We start from the raw sequence: 26,673 nt of genomic DNA on the forward strand, positions 1-26,673 counted from the left end.
TTATTCGTCATTGGGACAATTTTTCTGGTCTGTCCGCATGAAATAAGCGCGGTTGATATTATTCTTATCGGCTGATGTATAAGCTTTCTCTAGAACGTCCAACGGTGGATTCCTCTCTCTGGTAAGCAGCCAAGAATTTCCTGCAAGAAGAAATATAGTGTTAAAGCATGATGATAACATGATCAGCTGAAGTGGTAATGGGCGGGCGCGGAGAACCCGCCCATTACCCAGCCCAGCCCAGCTGTTCTTTCGTTTTTCAGCTGTTTTTTGGGGTAATACACGATGGAGAGGCGACTCCTCACTGCACAACGACATTAAGCGAAACACAGATGTGGCATACGATCCTGTGTATTTTATTCAAAATAAAACTTATAAGTAACTTAAAAAATCATATTTATAATCTCAATTGATTGAAATACACTGCTGCCTTTTCAAAATCAACAGGACTCCGTCCACCTAGATTCTACCAACACTTGTTTTCCCCGTGTGGATTCTAGAACCTTGGAATGTCAACACATATTCTCTTCTGATTATAGTTATGCCTTGACTATAGCCACTTCAGCTTAGCAGGTCGTTAAGTACAACGCCAATTTTGGTTTTCCAATTCTGTTTCGATAACGCTGATCTTTACAAAAATGGAAATATCCCTTACTGAGCCCTCAGGTACGTACCTGATAGGGAAAGCTATAAAAATTCAATGTAAGACAACTTAAAACATAACTTAAACACATTCGACGAGTAACTCTCGCGTGGAATGATGCCAAAATGATTGTTAGCTGCATGTACTGCATTTTGTGTTATTTAATAGCGCTACTTAATTAAACTGCGGGTGTTGTGGCCTAGTTGTGGCAGTGCAAAAAATCGATTGATTTGCTTAGATGAACGTGACAAACTAAATAGGTCCGTTCTTTCCTCCGTCACGAGAACATGTTTAAACGATAGTACCTATACGTAGAACAAATTTTTTTCTAACTAACTTTTGCCGTCGCGCTGCGCCTGAATTCCCCTGCAGAGTGCGATAGGGACAGCTGTAGCTCAGACAGATTTAATGTGTAAAAATTTTACGAGATCATATCGATCGATATAGGACTACGTAATCGATAAAAAATTATTGGTGTGAATTATTGTTCTAACCAGGTTGCTCTTCTAATAATTTTAAATGACACTGAGATGGTGATAACAAACAAAAAAACACTTGGATAAGTTTCTTGTGGCCTTCTTCTTAGACCACGCGTTTGGAACCCTCGTAGCTTTAGTTTTAGGTTTACGAATATGGTTATCGCCATCATCTCACTACCGTATAATTCTCATGTAATGTACGCATCAACAGTGAATCACCTATGGGCCTACTTGAATAAAGACATTTTTGACTTTGACTTTAACTTCGTATTACTCTGCTTTAATCCAAAAGTACTATAATACAATTATTTTTGGCATTAACATTTCATGAAAGATTACGTCTATGTTCCTCTTTCTTTCTTTTATGTTATTTTTTTTTCAATTAGTATTTGAGTCCTCTGAACGTCGCAGATTTTCTGAGGTACCTATTTAGCTTTCAAGAAGAAGAAATGACGGCATGTCTGCACTTTGATTAAGTATGAAAAAAAAATTGCTCTAAAGACATGATACAGGGAGGAAATACATTTGTATAGAGAATCCCACCTATACTTTCCACTTTAAGGCAAAACAGAAACAAAGCGTGCGTCTCTCGCTTACTTGCGTCAATAAAAAGAGTCGATCACATAAATTTAATCGTAGGTGAACTACTAGTAATGAAACATTTATTAGTTATATAATCGGCTACAGAATAATAAATTTTCATTAAAAATGTAGTTGAATTTGAATGGAGATAACGTCTGATTCTTTATAAACCTTTCAGCTCCTGGATCAATCCCGAATGCTATATTTGAAATAAGAACTTCATTAAAACAAGCAGATTCAATGGGAATCCAGTTTTCCGTTAGCTAGGCATAGCTAGCTAGCCCGACGGTATGTGAAATCCAGTTGAGTGTAAAATTGTATCTTATAACGCTGTTATGAATGTGAAGCACTTAGTTACTTTTCTGGTTTCATCTCATCAGGTACCAGTTTAAGAGAAACCTTAAAGTGCTTACCAGCTTTCACTAGCATAATGAAGTGAGATATTAAAATTATGCATTGAAGAATCTTACTCAAATCAACATTATAGAATCGTCATTTAAAGAGTGTTTACCCGAACAATACGTAACGATTTATTATTTTCAAGATATATAAAAGAAACAGATAAACAACCAGATATTAGATTTAAAAAAAAGCACTATCAAGTGCATAACATAAGCACTTGATAGTTCTTTTTTTAAAATCTAATATCTGGTTGTTTACTTTAAATCTTTGGAAATACGAGTTTTTCTCATCATCATTATCATCATTGTAAACCAATCACCGATTCAAGACACGGCTGTCCTCTCAGAATAAGAAAGGTTTAAGCCGTGGTCCACCAAGCTATACCTGGAGAATTCGCACGCATTTAGGAACTATGTTAAAGAACTCAGAAGCATGCAGGTTTCCTCACGATGTTTGCCTTCACAGTCAATGAGATATTTGAGTGCTTAAAAATGATTTTTTATTATATAGGTCCGAATGGCTGAACCTACTACGAGACCGAGCAGTCTTGAAGAATCTAGAATAGAACCTTAATTTAATTAGGTTAAGGTAAAGTACAAACTTGTATGGAAGATTCCGAAGTCGTAGCAGCTCCATACCAGGCTATAGTTGTCGTAATCTGTGTCTACTATCCAGTACGGAGCAGCCACGTTGACTGGAAGCGACGGGAACCGAACAGATAGTTTCCCCTCATCTGAACGACTTACTTGCATAGCTTCTCCTTCTATTTCGGACTTCATTCCCGTACTGTAAACAAGGGTATTCAGTTATGAGACAGAGTTCAGGGTTTTTTTAATTCTATGATACTTGCAAATAATATACTAGTTAAGTATCACGGACTCTAAGATAACACGTAATCTCTTGATAAATGTGTGCATAATATACTTCTCGTGACTTTGTCCGTGTACTACAATGATCAAACTTTCCTCCGCTTTCTAACTAGCTTTGCCCGAGTCACCAGACGGACTCCTGCGCATTTTTTTTTATTTTGGCAAAAGCAGTCATTATACCTAGAAGTAACTTAATACATATAAAAATAACAATATTATTATAGACTAAACATTGTCGATAAGTACATATGTACATATGTTGGGATCCTCATCACTTATGGTGATTTTAATTACCCTATTTAACTATATCAAGGAAAATATTTTTTAATCGGAGTGATATTTCCTGAGATTAGTATGTTCTAACAAATGAACTTTCACCCCCTATTTTGGAATTTGGTGGGTGTGTCATTTTATAAACTCTCATAAATGGATTTAATAATTTTAATTGTCAACCTTAACAAATTTTAATCGATATTATTTGAAAATTGATTTAGCCCCCTAATTACCTCCCTTTCGGGTCAAATTCAAAAATGTGATATAAACTACAGCAGTCATTAAGAATTGGTCTATCAAATGTAAAAACGAGATTTTCAAATTCGACTGGAACTTAGAGCCAGAAATTAGCACGCTTAACAAAAAAAAAAACTTTTCAACTTTATTATTAGTATAAGTAACAACCGCAGATGCTGCTGATGATGAGATTTCGTCACTTAAACATAAAGCTATATTCTATATTTACGGAAAGAGAAATATTAATATTGGTTCGACAAATAGGGTTATTCGAGTTTATAACGGTCATTAACATCGTTACTTACAATGTGCTTATTTGTTGATTGAGGACACTGACTACGCCATTGTCCTTGAGGCCGTAATTAGCAGTGATACACCTCCCACCGAATTCGAATGCAGCGAAATATTTCTCAGCTTCATACCATTTTCCCAAGTACTATAAAGAGAATAATTGCTATGATCATAACTATTTAGATAAGAAATGTTATTATAGAAATATTATAACCTGTAGTTGTACAGCTTTTTGTGACAGAGCTCGTCCGGGGAAGAGCTTTTATTGTTACCAGCGACAAAGACGTACCTCTACGCGATTTAGCGCTCTGGTACGATGTCGCGTGGAAACCGATTAGGGCTATCGATATGATGTAACTGCCATACCCGTAACAGGCTAGCCCGTTACCATTTTAGACTGTATGATCAGTTGAGGGCTAGATCAAGGGCTAGCTTGTACTTGAATTAAGAAAGAAAACTACCGCATTGTTTTTTTCTGCCGCAAAGCAGCATTGTTGCAATGCTGTGTTATAGTCTGAAAACCGTGGTTTGACAGGTATGACAGGCGCATGAGCCTTAACTAACATGCGTTCCTTCTTACTTCCTTGCAAGGCCTACGTAAGTGTTGCTATGAATATTTGGAATAAATATTATAACCTGTAGTAGAACTTTTTGTGACAGAGTTCGTCCAGGGAAGTACGTATGGTTTCCGTGATGGTAATACTATAAAAATCATTTTAGGCCTTTAGATACGGCCTACCTATGTTATCAATTCTGTGACTAACAATAACTTTGTTGGAAATGAATGAATACTTCGCTATGCCTTACTCATATGAAATAGGAAGTAATGTTATCAGATTGGTAAGTTGGTAAATAAAGCCAACTCAATGCCGCTAACATTTTGGTTCCATTTATAGTTTTAGTTTTTATTTAATAACGATGTGCGGTGTGGCAAGAATGTATGAGATAAGAAATGAAAATATTATGGGAGAGTTTAAACACTATAGTACTGACAGAGGCTTAGTTAAGTCTCATGTGTCTGTAATTACACTGGCAACCACGCGATTTAGACAAGATGACAGCATTGCGGCAGATATAAGCATATTAGTACTTGCCCATAGCCTACCTAAGGTTGAAATTCATTGGAGGAGATTGAAAAAATTGTAAACTTACTCTGCTTGCATCAAAGTCAGTCATAGCAGCTACATCAGGGCATGCTCCAGGGAACACCAGTTGGGCTCTGCACAGCCGCAACGTAAAAAACCCGCAGAGGAACACCGCTATCGCTCGTAGTACAGACATCTGGAAGGAATAAACGAAACTTTATGAAGAGGCTCTATATACCTACCATTAGTATTATGCAACAAGTTAGGAAAACGGTACACTAGATAAACTATATACTAGTAAGTACACTTTTTCCTTTACGTATTTTTTTTTATAGATGATAATACTTGAGTGCCTGATTTTACACATCTGTTATGATGTGTAAAATCAGATCAAGAACTAAAATTCTGAAAAAATAGTTATAATATTTAGGTCTATTCAAAACTGTGTAGCCTGTTTTATTTAACTTCTTATTTTTCTGGAGCCCTAGTACTTACGAGTTAACTAAAGGTAAACTGCCTTGGTCTAGTGGTTAAGGACTCCTTGGTGTTTGTACAATTAATAAATACGTAAGGATTTATTTCATAATACGGAACTTTTAAAACGCTCATTATATTTGCACTTGATTGTATAAATTGTGCTGAATTATGATGACATAAGTATCTAAGCTATTTTCCAGACGGTGCGGGCACGATTGCGCATAGCTTGTGATAATTGGACAACAAACCTACCTCTGTTCGAAGTAATTTTTTTACGGCCCATTATCACTTTTTTGTTCTACCTTTATTAGTTTAGTGTTGACTGCATGTAGCAGGTTACTTATATGCGTACTCGCTATTTCCGTACATTCAAAACAATAAATATCATTATCATCATCGTCATGGTCAACCCATTGTCGGCCCACTACAGGGTACGAGTCTCCTCTCAGAATGGGGAGGGCTTAGACCAAGGTCCAGCACGATGGCCAAGTGCAGATTTTTAGTTTGAATTTGAATTTAAGTATAAAAATATATTGTAATTTAGAACAAGGTCTATGGTTTAAATATTTGTGTAAATAACTTCCAAACTAACATTCTACACATACTTAACTAATTATAACACAGCTATAATTTAAGCATATTTAATTTATTTGAGGATTAAAATTAAATTAGTATTCAAAAATGTTTTTCTATCGCTTACGAACAAATATCCTCGATATATACAGCCTTAAGGAATTCTCATTCTTTAAAACTTAGAGTATGTGCATTTTTGAATAGATACCTATAGTATTACCTTTATTTCCTACTTCAAGCATTCCAAATCAACCTTCACACATGTTTTTGTATGTTAAATTTCTGTTAAATTCTGACATCATGATATTGGCGGACACTTAACAACCACAGACAGTTATTAACAGTCAATAATAAATCAATATTTGTTAACGTTTTACCTCCTTATATTTATCTAGCCGGATGGCTTCTTCATCGATCACATATTTTTTAAATTTTATCAATAAAATCGTTGACATACTAACGGTTTGTTTTTGTGAACGCTAAACCATTTGATACATCAACAGCACAAAAAACTAAACAGTGAATTCAAACAAAAACCCAACGTTTTATCAAACATACAAGTAGTTCGTATAACTTTCATATAAAGCACAACAATTTGTAAGAACCTAAAAAAGTATGTTATGAAAGAATAGTAATTTTGACAGTTATACTTTAATTGCTCTATTCAGATAAAGCTAATTTTAGGAAATAGAAATTCACAATTATGTCATTCGACGTTGCCACTTCCGTTAACCTATGTTTCGATGCTTCATTGTTTGAAATTTAGAAACATGAGCCGATCTGTTAGATATAACATGATATTAAAATTAACATTCATGCTTTTTATCTATTTAATATAGACATGAAAAAAAAAAATTTGGAACTGCGGCTGGAATCTACGATAATATTTGCCTTCTAAAGATCAATCGGTGCACTATGTTCAATACGTTCTATCATCAATGATTTCATTTCCTGTTATAGTGAATATTTTGTCATTTTTTATTCCTGGATTTCCTTAGCAACTAAATTTTTACATTCGGTTTTTTTTTGCCAGTTGTAATATTTTTTATAATGTATTCACAAATATCTAAACACTCCTATTAATCGTTTCGTATCATTACATAATATGTATCACGTATACCGTGTGGGTACGTGTAGTTTACTTTAAAATGTTATGTTAAAACGTTGGGTTTTGTTTGAATTCACTGTTTAGTTTTTTGTGCTCTTGATGTATCAAATGGTTTAGCGTTCACGAAAACAAACCGTTAGTATGTCAACGATTTTATTGGTAAAATTTAAAAAATATGTGATCGATGAAGAAGCCATCCGGCTAGATAAATATAAGGAGGTAAAAAGTTTTATTACAATATTTACTTTAAATACCAATGTTTATTAATATATCTCGTAAATGAATTAAAAAAGAAATAAAAATTAACCAATGTTAGATGGCTATGTTATGTGTTTTATGATGTATGTAAAGAACTGACTTAATAAGCACAATAGAAATAAATACTACAGGGAAGAATATTAATATTAAATTCTAATCTGCCATCTGAACATTTTGAAAGAGTTTGATAATTTATTCAAGCGTCGCAACGGGCTTTAACTTAAAATTAGGACAAAAACCTATCATTGCAATGTACTTCGGTAGACAAGATTTTAATACATTCACCAACAGGGTCACAAATTAATTACCATACAATTGATTTGTGTGTTAACGTTGCAGAACTATTTAATTCTAATTATTTTAAGAAATCTACTAATTAAATAAGTAACACAAAGATGTTTATTAAGAATGGGATAGTTATCATCCCTATCACTCCGTCAGTATCATCACCATCAGCCTCATTATGAAATTGAAGCTTAATTTGCTTTACTCCGCAAAAATTGGAAATTAAAGTAATACTGCTTAAAATAGGCCAACGATAGAAAAGGCAGAAGAAGGAGAGACAGATCAACATTGCGGCACTACAATTCGTAAGTGTAAAAAAATGAGGAACGGTATTAGCTATTTTGATTTAAAGTAACTTTTCGACGTTCTTCTTTAGTTACCCATTCTTCTTTGATCTTCTTCCAAACTTTTCACCCAAGGTTTTTCTTTCTCTCTGCTCTCTGGTCTTTTCTGCTGCGGCGTTAACCTACTTATCATTTTTCGGTTCTAGCAGTCGGAATTAATTCCAGGTCATGCCCATTTTAGACGTTGCGACTTTAATTATTTAGTTATTCTGAATATCTGGGTATCGTTGGTGATCGTTAAGATTATTATGATCCCATGGCCTTACATGATCTCCGAGGAGTGAAAGAATTACCTTATGGGCCTAATTAATAAACGCCTAATATTTAAACTATTCTAACGTTATGCCACGATCAATTAGAGGATGAGAGTACTACATTCATCTTCTTACCGATTCTGACCAACTCTGCCTAGATTATATTTTCGCGTGTATCGGTCACATATTCTAAAGAAAAGGCACTCCTTTTTAATTCCGCTATACGATTATTCGTGGTACATATTATGTGAGCAGAAAAACTTTTCCTGTTCCACCTCGAACTTCACATATTTCACTGCTAGAATGACAATGATTTGTTTACATCTTTGTCACTTACATACAATCATTGATTTGTCAATAGGCTGTTGTCAACATACCGTGACCCAGGGCAGATTTTTGAGGACGCTCACTCAATTACAGAGGATAAAAGTCAAACAAGTTCACTGGCTCTCATGGTTTGTCCTAATATGTTAATTCCGTTACGAACATATTCAATGTTAAATCGATTTAGAAATGAGTTTTTCCAAAAAATAAAAATATCCAACGCTCGTTGTTTTAAGAAAGATTAAAATGGTCGAAACAACTTCTCTTGTTCGATTTTAGATAGATTTTACTTATAGTTCTCTCTACCTTATTTAGCTGCACTCAGAACCTATGACTTTTGGTGGTGGTGTGACTAGCGCGACGTCACCAGTAAAATGTTCAGAATTTATTATTAAATGCAAATAGGTACACCGAGTGCACTTTTCTCAATTTTACACTAGCTCTTGAGGACAAGGTCCGGTGACTGTTACGGTACTTCGTACGGTATTCTCAGTCATTCGAGATGTACCTATTCAAGGCGTCATTTACTGTGTGATCTTAATATATATAAATAGCATGCATATTTTTTTGTTATTTATGGAGGAAAGACAACATATATGTACATATAAAAATAATTGCGACTTTTTCTTTGGTTGTCAGCCTTTTTTTTGCGGCCGCCGCCGTAAGTAAAATCTTGCTTCAAGGTTGTCTTGTAGAGAATGCTCAACTCATATCTCCCTTTAAATATTGTTTTTCTATTAAAAACCAAAAATAAACCAGAATGCTTTACGATAGCAAAAATTTAAAAATATTGCAAAGGAAAAAGTTTTTCGTAGTTATTTCTCTATCCCAGCTTTGTTAATGTTTTGGGTAAAGTCTTTTTGTTGAGGATCTTGCCTAAACCATATCTACGTACGATGATTAAATTCTTCCTTTATAAGTAGGTTATACCTTTACCTATATTGCCTACTTGCACAGTTTGTTGTCATAGAATGCTTAGAGCTTCGTGTGGTTATAAACTATAACATTTGTGCAATTTAGATGTAAATGTACAAACAGCGCCACTTTGTTGTATACTTTGTAAAAATAGAAAACATAAAGATTAATAGAAATTCTGGAACCCCGCCTGAGTTTGTTGTGGGCTCTGGGCGCCCCCCTCCAAGCTTTAATTTCCATTTAGGTAACCAATTTATATAGTTATCTCCTTACAATAATGGTAACATATTATATTTGACGGCCGATTGGCGCAAATATTGGGCAGCGACCCTGCTTTCTGAGTACCAGGCCGTGGGTTCGATTCCCTCAACTGGACAATGTTTGGGTGATGAGCATGAATGTTTTTCAATATCTGGGTGATTATCTATATATTATAAGTATTTATGTAGGTATATTATTCATAAAATTATTCATCAGATATCTTCGTACCCATAACACAAGATACGCTTACTTTGGGACTAGATGGCGATGTGTGTATTGACGTAGTACAAGTATATTTATTTCTTTATTTATTTATATGTATGACCGCTTCATAAGTGCCTGTGTGATGAATAAAAGATATTTGAATTTGAAACACAGTGCGAGAACAAACTTTTTTATTTATTATCTCTGATCTCTCCCTAAAGAAGTGTTTCTTTGTAGGTATAACGAAGTATAAAATTTTACATTTTCTGACGCATTTGATTTGTTAATTATAGCCGCAATTGTTTTATTTATTTATATATTATATTTTTTGCTTGAACGTGGCACATGAACATAGATGTTAAGATCATACATACATGATCAACATATCCTGTCAAGATTGGCGCGCATAAATGATTATTATTATTTTAAACTAATAATTACTATAATAAGATATAATACAGTTTAAGATAATGCAGTGATTTTAAATTACAATTAGGTTCCCAAAGTAATAACTACATGTTTACTCAAGTTGTTAACCTTCTGATTTAACGTTTAGAATTTAAACATCGTTGTTTTATTTCCAACTATTTGATTATTAGTTATAAGAGGCCGTTTGATGTAAAATTATACATTTCGAGGCAAAACGCTAATTCTATTTCATGTGACCTTGTTTAGAATGTAGATCAAGTTAACCATTCGATACAATTACCTATGTTACGTTATAATATGTACCCGTATCTGAAAATACTAGTGCTGCGAAACCACCTATTAAACACTATCTCTACAGTAATAAAGGACCTGACATTTTTTTTGCGTGAGGTTTAATAAAATAGGTACTCCCCCAGACGAGCTCTGTCAGAAAAAGATCTTCTACTACTAAAGTAACTAGTACTAGTTATGCATTCTTGGTGTATCGTATTTTGTAAATATTGATTGTAGGTATTATGTGCAGAAAATATAATTAAACAGAACAGACATTTTTTTTACTGCTTTATTTAATGATGACCTTGAAAACACACCGCAAAACAAAAACTACGGACTCTGTTAGTTTACACATCACAAAAACTTATATAATAAGTTTATTCCTGTTTGCTACTTCAATATAATATCATCATAGAGGTGCTAACATATTTAGTAGAGTACTGACAAATAACTAAACTAAGAATAGAGGCACCGTAGATTCTATTTAGTTTTATTTTGATAATGAGGTTTATTTTCTGCTTTCCAAGAAAATGGTCACGAAAATTGCGGCAAGTAGATATTGCTTTTTAATGAACGAAGTTCCTCCCAAATAAGAAGGTCTCATGATTAACTACGGTAAAGAAGATATAAACTTACTATAATAACTACAAAGCGGCAATAGCCTAGTAGGTAAGGTCCGGCTTCCCTTTCGGGGGACCGAGTTCTTCCCCATCATCATCATATCAACCCATTACCGGTCTACTACAGGGCTGGTCTCCTCCCAATATGAGAAGGGCTTAGGCCGTAGTCCACCACGCTAGCCCAGTGCGTGTTGGTGGACTTCGCACGCCTTTGAGAACACTATGGAGAACACTCAGGCATAATGGTTTCCTCACGATGTATTTCCGTCACCGTTAAAGCAAGTGATATTTAATTGCTTAAAACGCACATAACTTAGAAATGTTAGAGGTGCGTACTGGCATTCGAACTGGGCCTCCCGAAATTAAAGCCGAAGTCCTCACCAATAGGCTATACCCGCTCACAAAAAAAATGAAACTAATTCCACCACTTAATAAAGTATAGAGTATTCCATTTAAGTAAATTGCACCAGGAAGTCATGATAATAATAGAAATAATTCAATGACTGAAAATCTTTAGAAAATGGGAAAGCATCTAGATGAGAAATACATGCCTACTTTAGAGTTATTAATTTGCTAATATTTTGATTGTCACGTCTAGTAGTCGCTTAGATTATTTCGGTTAGACAATTAGGTCGTCATTCTACCAAATATTCATAAGTATATTAGCCAAATCTCAAACTCCTTCGTGAGCTAAATATCCTTAAAAAGGGATAAATATAAAGTTTTCTCTTTACGTCCAATCTAAGTCTTAATGACATCGGGGACACGAGAGCCAGCGTTTTTTCCGTTAGCATTAACTATAAAGTTAAATAAAATAACAATATTTAATTATATAGATAGATTAGCTTAATACCATTCATAGGGGCAATAGAGCCATCGTCTTGGATAATATTTCTACTTAGATGAGTATTCCTTTAGCAGCAATTTTTAAGTTTTTAATTTATAACTAAAGAAGCATTGATAAATTATTCATATCTGCCAAGTTATATAAAACAATAACAACAAAACGTACCTTAAAAATAATCCGGCCTGTTTGTGAAACTGTAATAAGTATTAACTGCCGATATTCGCACTTATGTATACGAGTTTACGTAGAGCGTTATTGTCACCGGCGGAGAGTCGACTGGCCGTCTGTAGAGGTCCGCACCTTGATCGCAATGAGTTATTGTTTTGATCCTATTAGCTTCTTAAAGCTAGGTCGCCCTGCAGATACAAAAAGCTCGTCGAGCAAGCTTTTCCCGCGTGGAATTTCTGATTTCCCGTTCCAGCTACCTACGTACCTACGTGCGTCACCAATATGCAATTTATCACTGGACATCGAATAAAACTAAATCACGAGAAGTGAAGGTAAGTATTGACGTACGTCATAAGGTAACCCTTAAGCCCTCATTGAAGTCTCGGGATGTGCGAGCTTCTACACAAAATGAATCCATGGAAAGCTAAGAATTGCGAGCTTTTTTATATATTAACTTTATAAATCACTGTAGATAAATTCTCAGAAGTTCACGGACTATAGAAACCTTCACCCTGAATACAAAAAAAGGCTGAAACAAGTTGTTTTTTTTAAATAATAGGATCAAACATTTGCTCTGTTATACCCACAAGGGGTTTGATTTTCAAATAATAAATCCTAAGTACTTCTAAAGTTCTTAGAGGAGTCCTTAAGAGTATTCTTGAAACATCCCCTTCAATTTATATATCCGTAGTCTCAGTTTGTGCGTTGTCTTTCTGTCATTCCTAACTTAGTAACGCCACTGGGTGTGAATGAAGGAACTTTTGATAATCACATTACGATGCAGGTAATTGTGGGGAAGACACAGCTAATAGTGGAGTAGGGAAATTAGAGAATTGTTGCGTTAAGCGACTTGCTTATAGGTTGCGAATGTTATGTGTTGACACAAGCTACATTGCTCATTCAGGCGACCTCCTCAATGGTAGATATGGCCGCTACCAGATCTGAGCAAGCGAAGAGGTCCTGATATAAACACCTCGAGAGCAGTTCACTCCTGTGCCTCTTGGGGTAGAAATTCTGGGGACGTCGGATCAGAGCAATTTTTTAAGAATTAAAAAAAAAAGGGTTATTTATTGCAACGACGGGATTCTAGACGGGTTAATTACATAGGCCACAGTATCAGTTTTGTCATTCGTTTTGTATTTTGTAAAAATTTTGGTTAACAATGGTGTCAACTTTGTGGTACATAAATCTTTAAACTAAACTAAATTTACTGGTACAGGAACAGTAGTTCCATCTTTTTCACTATGTTCTTTATAAAAGAAAATAGCGATAAGCTTATTTCAGCCAATTTATTATGAAAATTAAACTTAATTTGCTATATTTCGCGAAAAGCAGGAGAATCTGGATGGTGTAATTTATAATTTCTTCAATCATTACACTCCAAACCAAACAGAAACATTTAGCTAAATTTTCATAATACTCGTATATCATGGAATTAGTAACGCCTGCTGCTATCCAATATTTTGCCAATTTAGTTTTTTTTAGAGATTTTTACACAAAAGAATTGACACCATTATCGATGTAAATTTACTTAACCTTGCACTTGGAGCCCTAGAAAGTCGGCACGCATAGGTCGGTGCATGGTCTACTTTTCCTTCGCTAGATTAAAGGTAAACAAAAAGCAGGTTTATTCGCAGAAGCACGTAGGTACTCCAACGAAATGACGTTATTACGTCAAAAAAAAAACATTGTAACGCACAAGTGAAGTGAAAAAATAAAAAGCATTTATAAGTTCGACAAACACGGAAAAAGCTTCAAGTGTTGCGTAAAAACATTTAATTTGCGTTGTCATGTATTCGAAGTTGCTAGAATTAATTTGAGCACGCACGTGGAAACCTGGATTGTAAATCGAGATTTAATAAATTAATAACCTATACTACACTATCATTGACGCCGAATGTGTCAATTATAGTGGTGCTATTCTATTCTTCTAGTATGTGCTGCTGTAAACCTTTAATAATAAAATTATTGTTACTTGCCACCTAATTACTTACGTAGTTGTAATTGAATACCACTTTCAGTGCCTGCCAGCTTGGAGTTGCAGTTCCAGATAGAGCATCAAATTGGCATGGGCCTAGATTAAACTAAATTGGCAGATCTAAAAATAGTGCTGTTCACAAAGGATATAGAGAAATAGGATGGCATTAATATAATAAAAGATAATTTAGAGAGGTTTACAGATCTGGGCACAGAAGAATTATCAACCCCCGTGCTTCGAAAGCTAGGTGGAGGATCAAAGCTAAAAGCCTGAGCACACCAATCAGTGGGTCGTTTACGTATGTGGAATGACCATGATTACGAGTATTACTGAACACGCGTTAGATTTATTTGCAGTTTGCGTTACTTTACGGTATTTAGGAATGAACATCAGTAGTACTCTGTTCTGTTGGAAGAACAGGGATTTGCTTCCGTAAGTCCCTGTAAACCTGCAATGTACCACCTAGCATTCTGCACTGAGCTGCTAATTGTAACCAATGAATTAAAATGTCTTTTTGAAAGCTAAACTATTCGAAAAATTCTAAAAATGACAATTAAAAAAGTGGGCAACGGAGGACCCCTAGGTACTTAGATTGGGTACTTATTTGCAAAAACAATGGGCAAAATGTTGTCCAGTGTTCAAAAGATGACCGACTTGGAAAATTGTTTGTCATGGTTCATTATATAAAATGATGCGTGTGGAATGTTAAAGCTGCAAAACCTATGGACATTACTAAGTGCAGAAGCGTGACCGTTTGAATGAGATGGTACAGTAGGTCTAGGTACAGTTTGTCAACGGTAGTTTGAGCCCGGCGACTCTACAATTGTTTTGATGCCGTAGAATACAATCCTTGTGGTAATAGATAATTTGCATGGCTGTAACCATGGAATGTTCAACTTCGGTACATTTATGAGATTATACAAACTTCGCACCATCTATTTGCAGTTGGCTGAACCACGTTGACGAAACCTTCTTTAAAGTTCTACGCTGTACGTGTAGATGGCGCTGTTTTATGAAGATATTTAAATTTTAATTAAAATTGTTTTATACAAGTCCTGTTAATAAAAGTTATGGAAAAATGATAAGCATAAAATAAAACATCAATTAGTTTAAGAATTCTTTGCAAGAAAATTTTGAGTCTTGGTAGGTATTGAACGTCGTGCTTTTATTGGTATAGGTACAGTATTTTCAATCATATTCTCGACTGGGAGCGTGGCGTCTCCTGTAATCCGGCTACTCGGAGGTCGGGTTCAGAGGATGGTTTGAGGTCGGGAGTCCTGGTAGTGTGTGGCCCATGTTGACCGGACGTCCACACTAAGCCTGGTATTAATATGGACCCCCCAGAGGAATCTAGGGGGTGCAGGTTAACTAAGGAGGGGCGAACCGGGCCAGAGGGGAAACCCAGCAGCCAAAAGTCCCCGTATCGGGCAGTAGCGGGATAGCGGCCGGGAGTGGGTGCTCAGTATCAGCCCGACCAATACAATCAGACCTGTTCCTTTTGTTTCACGATTCAAAATTTCAAGCTTCATTTAAAAAAATTGTTTTTTTGGGCGATGGAACTCAAGAATGATACCTCAAAAACCTAGTAGTCAAATTTAAACAGATTTGGGTTTTTTTTTTCCGGACCCTCTCAATGGACATCAGCAAATCAATCGGAATCATACGAGTACACTTCAAACCTTTAATTTATGTATTTATGAAGTCGTTGCTTTTTAAGTGTAGTTATGAATATATTGTATTTTTAAAGACATCCTAGTTTTTTTAGTCTTTAATTTCTAATGTACATTGTATTTAATAAATGCACTAATGTACTTTTTATTTTAGAATTCCTTTTTTTTTTTGGGTTTCGCAACAAAGTGGTAAAAATAAGTAGGTATGCGTGGAATTGAAGACCGTAAAGTGTGCAAAAAACATATATGTCGTGTACGTCATTGATATCCATCGTTTCAAATGATTATGATAATTACTGCGACGTAGGCAATTTCAAATGAATGTTTATTTCATCGAATTGTATATACGGAGATTACTAATTATTGGTTTTCTTGAATGTACGGAAAACTTGGAAGCGGTGATAGCCTGGTTGCTACGACTTCGGCTTCAATTTCAGCGGGCCGAGTACGAATCCCAGCACGCACCTTTTACTTTTCTAAGTTATGTGCGTTTTAAATAATTTAAATATCACTTGCTTTAACGGTGACGAAAACATCTTGAGGAAACAGGCATACCTGGGAATCTTCCATAGTGTTTCTTAATTCAGGCCAGCACGATGGATTACGGCCTAAACCCTTCTCATTGTGAAAGGAGACCTGTGACCGGTGTAATGGGTTGATAATAAGTATGATGAGATATTAAAATTAAAGCTACAGAATAGTAAAGTCCTAGTTTCAAACTGTTTATTTTTATTCCTGGAAGGGGTGGTTATCCTTAACGCAATATCTGGCTAGGATAGCCAGTTTTGTTTTTTAATTTCACCGCCTTTTTTTTCGATTTGCTTGTTTCTCTTTGGTGCTGAATACCGATCTATATCGAGGGGCTATCGCAATTATAATTTCGTTTCTTATCTAGCTTCATGAAAAGTGCATATTGATAATCTAAAAATAACACACACAAAAAAAATTAAATGTCAGCTTCTAAAGTTGATTCCGTTAGTATCAAATTGTGATCTATGCGTACTGTTTAATGACGACAAGTTATTATAGAAGGTGAAGGAGGAGTTAGCTGTAGCAGAAGGTGTTTAAAAAATAAGAAAAGACAGTAATAATTTTAAAAGAAAATATTTACTCCAACGTTTGCAAAATGTCTATGAATTTCAGTGACCTTTTACTTACCTATCCAATATTAATTGGTTTACAAAAAAAAATATCTCTTCAAGCCTCTCATTTCCGACATTAGTATTTGGTTCTTAGCCCAACAGTTAGATACGAAACCAAACAGACAAGGGAACGCATTTTTTTAGTGAAGGTGTTGTTTAATTCAGCGCCACGGTTTTGTCAGCAATTGTCCTGACCTGTCCACTACCAGTTGCGACAAAGCCGTGGCCCTTAGTTTATGCGTTATCGCTTATAGAGATTTTTGCGTGGGAATTTCTTTCTTCATTTCCATTTTATCGGGTTTTTCAATTTTCATATCTTCTGGTTTTTCGATTTTCTTCTTGTCGTCTTTCTTCTCGGGGATCATTTCCGGGATTTCCATAGGTTTGGCCTCGTCGGATATTTCGGGGATCGCTGAACGCTCTTGTGGGACTTCCGCGATAGGCTCTTCCTTCTTCTGCAACAATAATGAATTATCAAACTATGAACTTTGTTAATATATCTGTGATTATTATTTCTGCTGTAGAACTGAAGTTAATCTTAGAAAACTACCTGGTCGATTGATAGAATTATTTTTGTGGAAAATCCATTTAAAGCAGTTTTTTTTTAGTTTAATAACAATAAAACTGCAACCACGACCCGTAAATAAGGATAAAACAATAGTATAACAAAGTAATATGGACTTAATTTAGCTTAGCAGCTCAGTATAGTACGATATTACTGTAAAACTCAAGCTGTACGAGAGTTTTCATAGCTTTTTCATAATTATTTCTGCTGGAAGGGGTCCAAGGACTTAAATCCTGGGATGATGACGATGTTCTTACATAAAATAATAGTTGTTACACACACGGTAATCTGACATGAGTAATTGAGAGATATGTATCATACTTGCTCAAAAAAGGTTCATAAAAACACGAAGATTAAATCCTAGTTTCCAATAATTAACATAGCTACTTTATGCATAAAACCTTATCTTGATTAGTAACGAGTTACAAAAAAAATACTCATGATAACTGGTAACAAAAATACTAAGAATACACACATCTTATGCCAAAGCTGGTTGCGAATAAGAATTAGGTAAAATTACATATATTAAATTGAAAAAGGTTTAATTGACGCACTAGTAAATATCTATTGCTAGTAAGTTTTTTTAGAGTTTTTTTGAATTAAATAGGTAATAAATTTACACTTGATGGGAATAACAAAAAAAAAGAAAGCTAAGGATAAAATAAACTAAATTAGCTTCTTATATATTAAGTAATACCAATAAATTTAAAGACGAATACATTGAATGAGTAGATAATAGTAATATTGAATTTAGTTAAGTCTAATGGCGAAGTGTATTAATTTATTATAGAAAATTAAGTTTCCTATGTAAGTGACTTAGGTCTTTTTATGGGAATGCCTTGTAAACCTAACCTGAGTCAGTTAGGTCTATTAGAATAAGGAATTATTGATTTTGTTTATTACTTTACCTCCACAGGTACAATTTTTTCTTCAACGGCAATTATGTCCGCGCTAGCAACAGGGGCGCTCTTCGCGTCAATGATATCTTCAGTTTTTACGCTCAGGGGGTCAGCCGCGGGGCTCGGTAGAACGTTGCAGTCAGCCTGGTTGGTCTTCACGAAGAATGTCCGTGAGATATGGTAGCGGTCTAGCACGGAGTAAGCATACTGCATCACGAGTGGTGGCGCGAGTCTGTCTCTGGTCAGGATCCAGGCGTTTTCTGTTAAAGAAACAGAACACGTTTAATTGAAGAAGCTCAAGTTAAGAATGAATGTGAGAATGTAAAGGATCTGAAGAAAGTTGTCAAGTTCTCAAGTCAGTTATACCTGAGACAAACTTTATAGTATTGTAGAGCTTTTTGTGACAGAGCTCGGCCGGGTAAGTACTACAACCATTTGAGTTCAACAGGATTTGAACTTGCGACTCTCGGGCAATCGCGGCCTGATCGCTTTCACCAATTAAGCTACGGCTCTCCTACCCTCGATGCCGAAATTAGTATATGCCTAAATCAGTCTTATAGCGAATTTTTTAAATGCATTTTAAATTTATAAAATTGATAATTTCTCCAAGTGTAGGTAAAAATACTACAACTATGTTTATATCTGCCGCTAAGCGGCATTTTTGCGATACTGTGTTTCGGTGTGAAGGGTGTAGGTGCCGGTATAACTAGGCATATGAGGTTAACACCTACGCGACGCCTCAAATTCATGGAAACGGGGCGGCATGTTCCAGGACGTGCTCCTTGCATGCCTTGTGCAAGTGTTGCTCTTTTTATAGGTGACGGTTTTCCCCTTATCATCAAGGGGTCATCTGCTCGGTCTGTCAATTATTACTATAAAATAAAATCTCCCGGCTTTCGGCTCGATACTATAGAGCAGATAATTTTGCCTTGTAAAGCCGGCAACGCATCGGTGACTCCTCTGGCGCTGCAGATGTTTATGGGCGGCGGTGATCACTAAACATCAGGTGACCCACTTGCTCGTTTGCCCGCTATTAATATACAAAAAAACATACCAGTCTTTCTTAAAAAATTCTGCCAGGCAACCTTAGGATTAGGACAACATATAATGTTGTTGTGGTTAAATTATAGTTACAGTAAAATTATATAATATCATTGTGTTTGTTGTATAAAGTGAATTATTTTTATTCTATTTATAATTTTCATATGTGAAATGGTAAGGTATTCCTTCTTACATCAGGGCTCGTTTGGAACCCTCCTAGCTTTAGTTTTTAGTTAACGAATCCATTTATCACCATCACCTAACATGGTAACTAAAGTGGTAACTGGTAACATGTTAAATGTATGAACGCTTCATAAGTGCCTTTAATAAGATCTACATGAATAGAACATTTTTGAATTTGAATTTGAAAGTATCGCAGTGCACCATTCCGCATAATCTATCTAGGTGTATAAAAAAATTCCGTTTGTTAATAACGTAAATAAAAAAAGATTCTTCACTGGTCGTTTTGAAATTTTGACACATATGTATTCAGATTTAAGCATGTTTAATATAGGTACTCTCAGTGGCGTGCATAGAGGGTATTCACAGGGCATGAAGATGATAAAAAACTTAAGGATAGGCATTGTAAGAGTTATAAAAGGCCAACTCTTGAGTATTTATAACACGTACTGGCGATTTTCTTCATTTGATATCATCTGCATACTCTGTGCATACCCACTATGCACGCCACTGGTTGCATAGAGGATATGCACACAACACAAATTCAAAAGCAAGACAATTTACGGATATCTGTTAAAATGCGAATCGTGTATAGGTTAATATAAGTTTATTTTTGCAGTATTTGAGGTTCATTTTAGTCTTGTGGAGAACCCGCCATACACAAATGTCCCTTTATTAGTTTAAATTCTTGTTTATTGAATTGCTTCACTTACGGATATGCACAGGGCCAATGCCGCTGCAAGACCACATGACGGCGAAGTTCTCGTAATCAGTGTCGAGGATGCTGTATTCGTTGTCATAGGAATTGGGCAATGTGGCGTACTTGATGATCAGACGGCCCTCGCCTTCCCTTCCAATCATTTGCAGGGAACCTCCCATCACACGCTTCATACCGGTTCTAGAACAGAAGTAGTTAGAATTTGGAAAATCTTCTAAGAAACAATAACTATGCGAGAACACGATACGTTTTTACGAAATCCTGAAGAAAAAACCACGTGCTCCATCGTGTGAAAGTGTTTATATTATTAGTAAGGATATGTTGTTTTGCAACAAAATTAAAACATCTGTATATAAAGCATCCTTGAGATGGATATATTAAGATACTCCGTTACCCAGTTAAAGTAAAACTGTCTGGTTTTAAAATGCACGGTTTAAAGCTCTACCGATTTTTACGAAAACTTACGTACTGTAAGCATAGAATTAAGAAAAAATTTAACTCAAATAATGGATTTTTTCACAAGTTAGAGTGTGTTCGGGTTTCACACATGACGGACAGGATTTTTTTTTGACCTATTTTGGTGTTTTTTTCCAATTCTATTGCAGTAAATCAATTTTTTAAAAGTATGGAATTAATCTCCATTAAATTATCTCGACAATAGTATGCAAAATATCTTGATTCCGTGAACTAACAAGGCTATAATAATAAAAATAGCCGCCGAAATGAGGCGAAAAAAATTTTTGTGCGATCGTAAAGCACTCTCCGATGCTTCGCATCATGAGTCGTGCAATATACAGAATCCTCACTCAGCCTTTATTGCATGCAGTGCATTGCGTCCAAAAAATAGTGAAATCGCCCCGCGCACATCTCACTTCACATCCGCGGATTGTTTCTAGCTCACAAACATTTCCCATTTTCTTCATTTCATGGAATACGTTTAAAACACTAGAGTTAGAATAATTACTGTCAACTGCTAAATGGAAAAAGGACTAACCACCTGTTCGAGTAACACTCTAGAGTGAAGTAGTTTTTGACACTTCAATATTAGTCTTGTAAACGGTTTCTGTATTTTCTTGTTTCTGTGGTAAGTTATCAAATTTGAAAATGAAAATTCTAAATGGAACAGCAAAATATCCGTCTTTAAAACCAGGACCATTATACTTAGACCTCTCGGTGTTTCAATATCTACTCTACGATTAGAAACGTACAAATTTACAGGTTACGGGTACTTGACATGAAAAAGTGTCTATAAACTAAGATTGTAAACTTACAAGGCATTGGTTATCTCATTGTTGACGAGGATCCTTCCTTCGGGAGTGCTTTCATACTTGGTGGTGACACAGCGGGAACCAAGTTCCGAGACCGTGAAGAAACGCTCAGCTTCGTACCAGGTGCCGAGGAAGCGGTTCACGTTGAAATTCGCCATCGGCTGCGAGAGACAAAAAATAGTATCGTTCCTAAGTAATACATCATTATACAAGTATAATGTTACAGTAAATTTATAAAGTGGGTAAATAATTAAACTCTTGATAACTATAAATTCATATTTGCAAGATATTTATCAATACATTGCTGATAAAACGCATCCACTTATGGAAGAAAGGGGTGAACGTGTGCTTGGACAACTAACTCATAGTGCTTGAGTTGTCATTTAATTAGGTTAAAAATCAGCATAACGACCACAGCCAACTACGAACCTGGGCTTGGTACAGACCGCATCTCTCATATGAGAGAAGGTTTTAGAGCGTATACCCACAATGCTGCTCTAATGGGGGTTAGTCCTTACGAGTAGATACTAAACGGAACTGACAGCTTAACGTGCTACTATAGGCACGAGGGTAGAAACCGTCAATTTTGTAACTACTGAACTCCTCAGAATTTTCAGTAGATACCAGACCTACTGAAAATACTTCTGTAATAGAAAATACACAACACCTAACAAATTTTGGCTGGCTCGGGATTCAAACCCGAGATCCCGTAGTTTGTAGTTTAACATGCTAACCACTATGACCGGGCAGGCAGATTTAAAATAAATATTTATTTTACTATATGAAAGAACACCACTCACCTCCTCATTTTAATGTCCTCTTAAAATGAGGAGCCGTATTTTCATCTTATTAATATTATTTTATTATGTGAGATTAAATAATATGTGTGAAGTATGTACACTTTAGCTTCTGTGCATAATTTTTAAAATTTAAGAATAATAATTATGACTAAAGCAGTAAGTTAAGTAAAAAAAAAATAATTAAAACAAGGATTACGAGACGATAGGCAATGAAAATATTGTCTATATGTTAAAGGTATAATATATAGCAACAACGGTATGACGACAAAGGATGTGTCGATGAGAAACCGAAAGTTAAACGAACGTAGTTTCAATGTCATCAACCCGACAACCGGTCTCTAGTTATGGCCAGCAGAACTTACATAAGTAAAAGTGTAAGATACATAATAGCTTAAGGTTAAGAATTGGTAATATCCCTTGGTTAGCTAATATTACCAAATTGTTTTTCCATACTATGTTTTAAATTTAAACAAAAGCGAAACAGCCGTGAAAGTCAAGTAAACAATAGTAATAATTTAGGTTAGGTTAGGCTAGATTCAACTATTTGAGGTCTAAAAGTTCTACATTTTTCAGTAGAAATAAAAAGCCCTTTTTTAACAGGTGTTAAAAAAGGGCCCCTTTTTTCAGGAAGGAAGTGCGAATCAGACTCGTGCACGGAGGGATTCTGTACTATTATCTTTAAAAAGGCAAAATAAATGAATATATATATCATATTCTGTTTTTAGTAGGTATCAGTTGTTTTGGCAACAGAAATACGTCATCTGTGAAAATTATAACTGTCTAACTATCACGGTTCATGAGGTAAAGCCTGGTAACTGACGGACAGACAGACAGACGGACGGACAGCGGAGTCTCAGTAAAAAGGACGCGCTTTACTTTTTCGGTACGGAACCCTACTACGGAAAAAATATTGACAATAAGATTTTTCAAAAATAGCGCTATTATTAGCGCTATTTCACCTTTTTGAAAAATCGTCAATTTTCGTAGAGGTAACAGCAGGGTTAACACAGACAGGCGACAAAAATTATATCATCCTGCCTATGGATATATTTAACATGTCCACCTACTTAAGCACGTTAACATGGAATAGGAGAATTTTACCCCCGTTTATTATAACATATATTATTTGGATTTTATTTGCGACAATGCTATGAGTGTTGATAAAGCTGTGTGAGAGAAGATACATTTTATATTTTTTCCGGGGAGATAATTGTCTCCCGACCATGATAACCGTGCTAAGGTTATAACTCATGTTTCAGTTTTAACTTTGCTTGTATCATAAATGTTGTGGTAATAATCTATATATATAATAAATTATAATAAAAGTAACTACTGATATAATATGTACACTCACATATATTATGTTTATTGTAAATGCATGTCGAGTAGAATAAAGAGGATCTTACTAACGAGGAAAACACTTTAAACTTCGGTGTAATACAAAGGGGTGATAGTGCCAGCGTCTTGAACGCGAGCTGGCGGACTAGATACCCATTTTAGGATGGCGTGTATTTTGAGTTTTTTTGTTATTCCACTACTGATTAGCGCTTGGCTACGATCTCAGTGGTAAGCGATGATGCTGTCTAATATGGTAGCGTACTAACCTGTTAGGTTAGTTATATTAAACTCATAGGTTTCTACGAGGCTTCGTACCAGATAACTTAATGGCGAACGTTTAGTCTGTAGTGTTAAATATTGACCGAATATTTGGCATTTCTTTAGACGAAGGGCTAATATTTCCGAATGGTTAAATAAACTAATGTTTAAAGATAAAATTAACTAAACTTCAGTACTTAATTCCGTAATTAAATACCTAAACTACATTTTAATAGTAGTAGTAATCATTTAACTAATTAATAAGTGATAAAACACAATATTATAAGGCAAACACGGGACGAAAGAAGAATGAAGTTAGTTCTAGTTATGCCCATTAAGGCTTAAAAGTTAGCTTTGAGTGTTACCTATCTTTATATATTTATTTCTTGTGTGCGTGTATATGTCACTGAACTCCTCCTAGACGGCTGGACCGATTTGAATGAATTTTTTGGTATACGTTTGGGGGGCACCCTGGATGGTTTAGATTCACAAATTAGTTCGACAGATGGCGCTGGGGTCCGCTAGTACTATATAAATAAACAGTGTTTAGTTTATCCTTGGCTCGGGAGTTAAGAAATTGAAATTAACTGGGAGATGAATAAGGTAATAACTGATGATGATTTAAAAGTAAAACCTAATAATTGGTACCAAATAGAAAATAAAATAAAGCTTGATTGGAAAACTCACCTGATAGTCAGGGCACCATCCCAGCGATGGTATCTGCGCCGACGCAGTCGCGACCAAAAGCAGTACCGAGAGCCTCAACATCTTGGAGATCAGACAGGAGCGGGGGCTGTGACGGGAATGATGTCCTACGTCCCGATCTTCGCTTTTAAACCCTTCCCGTGAACCGGTCTAGAACCCTCTAATGTAACTCTAGGTTGATTTATATTACGCTATCGTTGATATAAAGAACCCGAGATATACAGTATTAATAGTTCAATGAAGTGAGGCATACGCAGTGTAGGTTATAAGGCGTAGGATGCCTTGCACGAGGCTATACAAAAACCGGTAAATTTACGTTTAGCAAGAGGACAATGGCAGCAGCAGATGAATGTTGGCTGATGATGATGATGAAACACCGACACTTCAATATTATTGAAGTACCTATACGGTATAGATAAATAAGCTTTTATCACAAACCTCAGCCTATCAATAATGTCTCACTGATCACTTTGTATGCTGCTCCTATTGCAGATCTAATAATATATATTGGTATGGTTTAGATCAAATTCCTCAGCCTCACTAATAATGTCGCACTGCTCATTTTTTACGCTGCTCATATCAACTAAAAAAAATTTGTGATAATTTTTTGTAATTAAAAGTTATAAAATCTGTTTACAAAATCATGACAATCCTGTTTTTGTCAGAGTCAAAATTTTGAATTATCTTATCTTAAGAACGTGGAAACAGAATCTTGGTGACAAAAATCTATATCTTTTTTTTTACGTATTGCCTAATAGATGTAAGGAAAGGAAATACATATATCGTATATATATATATCGTTTTTATAGTATTTCGTTTATAGTAGTCCCATTTTGAGATATTCTGTTTTGGGAAACGATAAGGGGGTTTCTTAGGAGTTGGTGGCATTACATTTCTATTACTTTGTATATCTTGGATGGTTGATAATATGCCGTAATGAATTTTGCAACGAGCCTTGTTATGCACATATGGTGGTAATTATGGCATTGTCCTTTTTTCGCGTCGGCAGACGGGATGTCGTTGCTGCATTGGCCAGTTTTTGTTTACCTATCTAAGAATAGTGTCTTGAGTTTTTGTTTGTTTAAGAATGTTGAACCGAGAATCTTCTCTCGTTTAATATGTTCGGCTTTACTTTCGTGTATGACTTTAGAGTATAGTATATAAGAAGAATAGTGTGTAGGACTTTGGCTTCGTTTAAGGTGGACCTAGTTTGATCCCCAGTACGAATTTGTAACTTTGCGGAGTTATGGGCGTTTTAAGTAATATCACTTAATTTTGCAAGCGAAGCAAACATCGTGAGGGAACCTGTATGCATGAAAGTTTGAGAACTTGGCCAGCGTGTTGGACGAATGCCTTATCAATATCTAATATTTCTATCCCTGAAATTTATAGAGCTCCTACAGGATTTTGTACAACCTTAATTCACGCGGCATCAGCTGCTTTGATTTAAATATAATCATATTTTATGTTCACTTAACAACAGTGCCGAATGCCTACTGGTAGTATATTTGGTTACTGGGCTATTTAACATTCTTTTTTTTATTCCACTACAAGTTAGCCCTTGATTGCAATCCCACCTGCAGTCTAAGATGGTAGCGGGCGAGTATGCCAGTTATTCTTAAACCACACGCCTAATCTACTTGACAGTTGTTTCTACGTGACATCGTACCGGAACGCGAAGCTTACCGGCACGTCCGTGTCGGTAACTAACCACGACCAAAGTCTCCCACCATACCAGACTAATTATTAATTGGAAAGTCAACATCTCCTGAGGATGTTTCGGTATTTTTTCTATTGCAATAAAAGACAGACCAAGACTGATGGTAAGTGGAAAACCATCGCTTTTAAACAGAACAACACTTGCACATGGCATGCGAGTAGCACGTCCTGCAACATGCCGCCCCGTGTCCATC

The 26,673-nt window shown here is 35.5% G+C and overlaps 2 protein-coding genes across 2 annotated transcripts; both read right to left on the minus strand.

Annotated features, from left to right (window-relative positions):
• On the minus strand, window positions 1-12,251 carry LOC120633576 (apolipoprotein D-like). Its single transcript, XM_039903788.1, has 5 exons — window positions 12,196-12,251; window positions 4,926-5,054; window positions 3,788-3,918; window positions 2,705-2,889; window positions 1-140 (listed from the first exon to the last, which is right to left on the minus strand). The coding sequence occupies exons 2-5, from the start codon at window positions 5,052-5,054 to the stop codon at window positions 1-3; spliced, it is 585 nt and encodes a 194-aa protein (XP_039759722.1). The 5' UTR covers window positions 12,196-12,251.
• Window positions 12,252-16,989: 4,738 nt separating this feature from the next.
• LOC120632323 (apolipoprotein D-like) lies at window positions 16,990-24,823 on the minus strand. The gene is made up of 5 exons (XM_039902171.1): window positions 24,743-24,823; window positions 21,663-21,820; window positions 20,387-20,571; window positions 18,462-18,712; window positions 16,990-17,443 (listed from the first exon to the last, which is right to left on the minus strand). The coding sequence occupies exons 1-5, from the start codon at window positions 24,821-24,823 to the stop codon at window positions 17,237-17,239; spliced, it is 882 nt and encodes a 293-aa protein (XP_039758105.1). The 3' UTR covers window positions 16,990-17,236.
• Window positions 24,824-26,673: the final 1,850 nt, after the last annotated feature.

This window comes from Pararge aegeria, chromosome 2 (genome assembly GCF_905163445.1).
Source record: "Pararge aegeria chromosome 2, ilParAegt1.1, whole genome shotgun sequence".
Lineage (NCBI taxonomy): Eukaryota > Metazoa > Arthropoda > Insecta > Lepidoptera > Nymphalidae > Pararge > Pararge aegeria.

Excerpts from the sequence above, each read along its gene's own strand:
- LOC120633576 (XM_039903788.1), bottom strand. The coding sequence starts at position 5,054 with ATGTCTGTACTACGAGCGATAGCGGTGTTCCTCTGCGGGTTTTTTACG. Across the intron at positions 2,890-3,787 it reads AATCAACAAATAAGCACATT|TACGGGAATGAAGTCCGAAA; the intron begins GTAAGTAACGAT and ends CCTTGTTTACAG. Across the intron at positions 141-2,704 it reads CTTCGGAATCTTCCATACAA|GAAATTCTTGGCTGCTTACC; the intron begins GTTTGTACTTTA and ends TTCTTCTTGCAG.
- LOC120632323 (XM_039902171.1), bottom strand. The coding sequence starts at position 24,823 with ATGTTGAGGCTCTCGGTACTGCTTTTGGTCGCGACTGCGTCGGCGCAG. Across the intron at positions 21,821-24,742 it reads GATGGTGCCCTGACTATCAG|CCGATGGCGAATTTCAACGT; the intron begins GTGAGTTTTCCA and ends TGTCTCTCGCAG. Across the intron at positions 18,713-20,386 it reads CATTGGCCCTGTGCATATCC|AAAACGCCTGGATCCTGACC; the intron begins GTAAGTGAAGCA and ends TTTCTTTAACAG.